This window comes from Egretta garzetta, unplaced genomic scaffold, assembly GCF_000687185.1.
Source record: "Egretta garzetta isolate BGI_Z169 unplaced genomic scaffold, ASM68718v1 scaffold232, whole genome shotgun sequence".
Taxonomy (NCBI): Eukaryota; Metazoa; Chordata; class Aves; order Pelecaniformes; family Ardeidae; genus Egretta; species Egretta garzetta.
The window spans coordinates 132,359-137,119 of NW_009258959.1; the positions used below are offsets into that span (position 1 = coordinate 132,359).

Consider the following 4,761-nt stretch of genomic DNA (forward strand, 5'->3'; position numbering starts at 1 on the left):
TCCCTTCTTAAATATGTTATCCCAGGGGTCCTTCCACTGTAACTGATTGGCTTGGCCTTGGCCAGCGGCAGACACAGGGAATACTTCTAGCAACTTCTCACAGAAGCCACCCCTGTAGCCCCCCCCACTCCCAAGACCTTGCCACACAAACCCAATACACAGTGGCTGAACTGAGATGGCAGAACAAGACACAGTCCATCAGCCACTTCCCCCAGGCTCCGTTCTCCCTCCAAATGGAAAGACTCAGAAGTCTGAGCAGAGCAGTCAAAAGGAAATGTCACCTCCATTTTGAAGGTTAAAAGTTCAAACCATCAAAAACTGCCATAGAAATAACTCCATCTGTAAAGACCTAAAATATGGACTATCAAAAAATAGTTTGCCATCCTCCACCTCTCCACCTAGTGTCTCCGTCTCTGCTGTACTGTGTGCCTGCTGGATTAAAAGGATGCTGCTGCTCTGTGTCTCGATCTCATGTACTGCCTAGATCTGGATTTTTGTGGGACACTTGGGCAGAAAAGGCCAACTGACATGTAACAGTGAACTAATCATCTAGGATGCACAGGACACCTCTTGACCAATTTCAGATTTACTTAGTACCTTAGGAAAGCAATCAAAAAAAAACCCCCATTCCTACTGTTTACAGGAATCACTTTTGTGCATAGGGACAGGATTTCTCTTTCTAGTTTAGCCCTCGGTTTCCACCTGCTGCTCCTCTCCTGGCTGCCCACAGACAGACCTGCCAACAGCACAAGAGGTGTCCATCAGAGAGCAGTGGCTAACCCTGAGCCTCCAACTTTTGGGAAACATGAACAAAGTGCGTGCAGCAGCAGAAGGGGCCAAGAGATCCCAGCTGTCCCAGGTTGAAGAGGATCCCCAAGCCAAGAGGCTGGATTCAAACCACCTGCTAACCCTAACCAACCCATTTCTGCACATCCAAGGAAGGATGAGATTTGCTTACCTATTTAAAAGATGCCTCCCAGCTACCTATAATGGCAAGCCACACTATTTCAAGATATTTCCTCATTAAGGACTCTGAATTAATAAAGCACAAAGCAATGCATGTGGACAATTGCACTTTGCCATAGGGGCTTGCGTGCAATAGTCATTCTGTTCCCCCATCCTGTGGTCAGACCTCTGGGTCACCTGCCAGAGCATAACACCAGCACACAACTGAATCTAATTTTCATCCATTTTATATCCCCCAAAGCTGAACTCCAAATTCAGCAGCAACAGAAGACTCCAGGTCTAGGAAGAAGCTAGATTTCTTCTGTACAGCCCTAGTTCCTCTTGGTATCACTACCCTGTGCAGCACAGGTGTCAGGTCACAAGTGTATCTCCTGTTTCATCAATTCCTCCTTCCATCAGCTCTAATTTACTGCTTCTTAACCTCCCCCCCTCAGCATCTCCAACTTGGCTGACAATCCTCAGCTCTCCTTGCAGGATTACAGGAGAAAATTGGAAGGAATCGTGCTATTTGCACATACCAGCCTTTCCCACGTGCTGTAATCTATAATTTGAAGGTAACTCAGCACAGCTGCAAAGAAGAATATTAACTTCATCCAGTCTCTTATCTAAACCTCCTTTGAAAGCTGAGGGAGGTGTGGGGAAGGGCAGAGAGACAGAGCAACACATCTGACTTGTGATGATACGTGGACTTTTTTGGAAGAAGGGGAGCAAGGGTGGGTTTCTGTAGGCAAGAACTAACTGATCTCCACCAACATATTCCTCTTCTGGGCTTACTCATCCAAACCCACCAGCCACCTGGAGCATGTCTGAAAAATACCATTTCCCCCAAAGAAGAAACATATGTTAGACTCAAGAATTGACAATTTATTTTCCAGCAGCAGTCAGACAGCCCCCACCCCCTCTTTGCATTGCGTCCCCTCCTCATGAGGAAGCATAATTTCTGTAGTTTCTGGGGGGAAAAAAAAAAAAAAGAGATGACAGGGACGTCTGTCTTCTCCCTGTCCTGGGGGGTGGTACATCTGTTCAGGCTCTGATCCTGCAAGACCTTGCCACATGCAGAACAACGAATTTCAGGAGCAGCTCTGTATTGGTAGATTCAGGACTGGTCCTTTAATTACCTATTAGCAGATTGCCTCTTACAATTGAATCCTGCCAAGCCATTTTCTTTGGCACGGTCTCTCCTTGCAGCTTGCTATATACCCTTCCTCTCCCTTCTGTGCTCCAAACACCAGATCTGCATCTTCTCTTACATTCCACAGCAATTTTTTTTCCAACTGCTTTACATACAGATCAGGACCTCCTTAGGTTCCAGCAAACCACAGCCTACACATTGCACACCCCCAGTTTTAACACCTACATCTTCTTCCAAGGCTTTTCCACAGTCAGTTCTTCCAAGCGCATCCTGAAAAGCTTCACATCTGCTCAGCCCCTCCTCCAGGGTTGGGGTCAGCACAGAAAGGAGCAGCAGAGAGGTTCATAATGGAATACCACAATTTGCCAAGACCAAAGTCAAGCTGCTCGAATGACACGGTGTTCTTCAATCTCCAAAAGTCAGAAGGAATCCCAAAGCATTTCACCAACCATGGGGCAAAGCTATTGTCCCCACGCTTTCACTGCCCCTACCGTGCAATTTGCTCAGTCCTCTGGGTTGAGGACACATGCACCACAGACATCTAAAGTTTATGGTCTTCTCAAAACCACCATGAAAGCCAGTACCACATACACCACCCACTTCTTAGACCCCTGTTTTATTGAGATCCTGCTCCTTTCCAAGCTGAAAAGAGCTATTTACCTTGTGAAGCCAGTGCAGGTTCATTTGCTGTCCCACAGCTATGTGACATAGTGCTAGTATCTGGAAGGAAGAAAGTCAGGAGTCAGACAGTGGCACATCACAACCATCAAGTGTTTGCACATGCAGGAACACACCGCCACCCCAAAGGATAACCCAACAGGTCAGGGCAGAAAGCCAGGCTGGGGTGGGGATGGGTCCAGCAGACAACACCTAGCTCATCTGTACAGAAAGTTCCCCTCCAAAACCAAGGACACCGAGGAAAAGACTGGCCTCCAAGATGCAGGGAGTTGGAGAGTCTAGTCCATGGGTGCACAGCTCCTGGATCCTCAGGAAGAACTGACTACACAGGGCCAGGTAACAGCATGCTACCTCAACAGGCACCACCTTGAAGGTCCCAGCACCCTGGGACAAGGGGAAACAACTTGTACTTCTGATTGGCAGATACACCAAAGTGGGCTTGGGGCCATACTAAGAGAAACAAAAGCTGTGTTTCTCCTCAAACCAGTTGTACTTCCAGTATCAGGGTCTCCATCTTTGCTCTTGGATTACCTGAGGTCAAAGACCATGCATTTTTCACTTTCCATTTATTTTAGGTAATTTAAGGCTAAGAGAGAGAGGGAGGGAGAAATCAATTCTGAAAGGAAAATTGCTCCAGTCATAGGTGGACTGAGAAGTTTGTACCCTTTTTAAAACAAACGCACAAACCTTTAGGAAACAGCATTTTATTCTACTCACCAGTAACAATGTGATGTACGTAAAGCCAGCAGCAGTTGTTACAAGTATTGGAATGGACCAGTCACTCCAATATCCCATTCGGTTATATAAAAACCTGAAAGATAAGAGTGAAGGACAGATTAAAACGAGATTCAACACCACAGCAACTTCACGAGGGATTAGACAATACTTTAGAAAATGGAACTTTCCGTTTCCACCATAGAGACGAGAGATAGGCAGCAAAAAGAACAAGTCACTCTGAAATATAATCCAGTGTTTGTGCTTTGATCCCTCATGGGAAATTCACAGTGTAAAGAGGAATTGGACAATTATGTCAAACACAGCAACAGCATAACTTTTTTTTTTGGGGGGGGGGAAGCATACAGGACCAGAACTTGAGTTTTCAGAAAATTATTCCCTACAAACAAAGGAAAAGTACCCCCACATGTGGTGGTGTTTGCCTAAACAACAGATTCAACGCTGTCCCAAGTTCTCATAGAGTACTAAATACAATATAGAGATAGTACCAAGAACAGGGGAAGAAAACGATGCTGCTGTGGATAGCTGTGCTGCGTACTCAAGGCACAAACTCTTTGTGGAGAGATGAGTTGATGAAGAAATTGGCTCTCCTGTACCTACTGGAGATGGTCTCTTATTCCAATGCACTGTAGAGGGGGCCCAATCCTGCAAGAGCGGAGACTGTCAGGAGTTGGGCTCAGGACTTCCCAAAATGGGGCTGGCTAGCACAACTGCATCCTTCTGCCCCTCTCGTCTTCAACTGACTGAAGGGTTGGTCTCCCCAGCCTGAAGGATGCCTGTGTGGTTTTTTGGCTCAGTGGGTTCCCTTGTCCTCATCCTTCCATTTGCCTTGAAGCCCTAAGTAAGAGATGGGCCACTCAACAGTACTGTGATCCAAACTTGGCAAGAGGCAGCGGCAATGTCCTGATGTGCTGGAGGACCAGAGCAGGGACTGAAGCAAGTTTAGAGTGATACTGAGTTACAGATGACATCCTACAGGTGTATCTCCAAAGTTTATACCTCCAGACTAGCTTTTGTTCCTCTAGACCATCATTCACCAGTGAATTTCCCAGATTCACTGCGCACATAACGAACAGCTGTCATCTCACCAAGGCTTAGCACCATAAAAGCATACAGGTGACATGTTTTTCCGATAGCCTAGTGGCTGCAGCACTGCTCTAAGAACAGAAAAACCCATGTTCACTCCCTGCTTTAGTCATTGGGATTGCAGTGCTCTTCCCCCACCACCTCTCCAACCAACAGGCAAAGAG

The 4,761-nt window shown here is 46.5% G+C and overlaps 1 protein-coding gene across 1 annotated transcript in view; it reads right to left on the reverse strand.

Moving 5' to 3' along the window:
* LOC104122451 (glycerophosphodiester phosphodiesterase domain-containing protein 5) overlaps positions 1-4,761 on the reverse strand; it is a 56,752-nt gene that overhangs the window by 46,208 nt on the left and 5,783 nt on the right. Inside the window, exons 2-3 of the mRNA XM_035890186.1 lie at positions 3,494-3,587; positions 2,759-2,818 (exon numbers count right to left, since the gene is read on the reverse strand). Coding sequence (XP_035746079.1) covers positions 2,759-2,818; positions 3,494-3,571 — 138 coding nt within the window. The 5' untranslated portion in view covers positions 3,572-3,587. The remainder of the gene's footprint in view (positions 1-2,758; positions 2,819-3,493; positions 3,588-4,761) is intronic.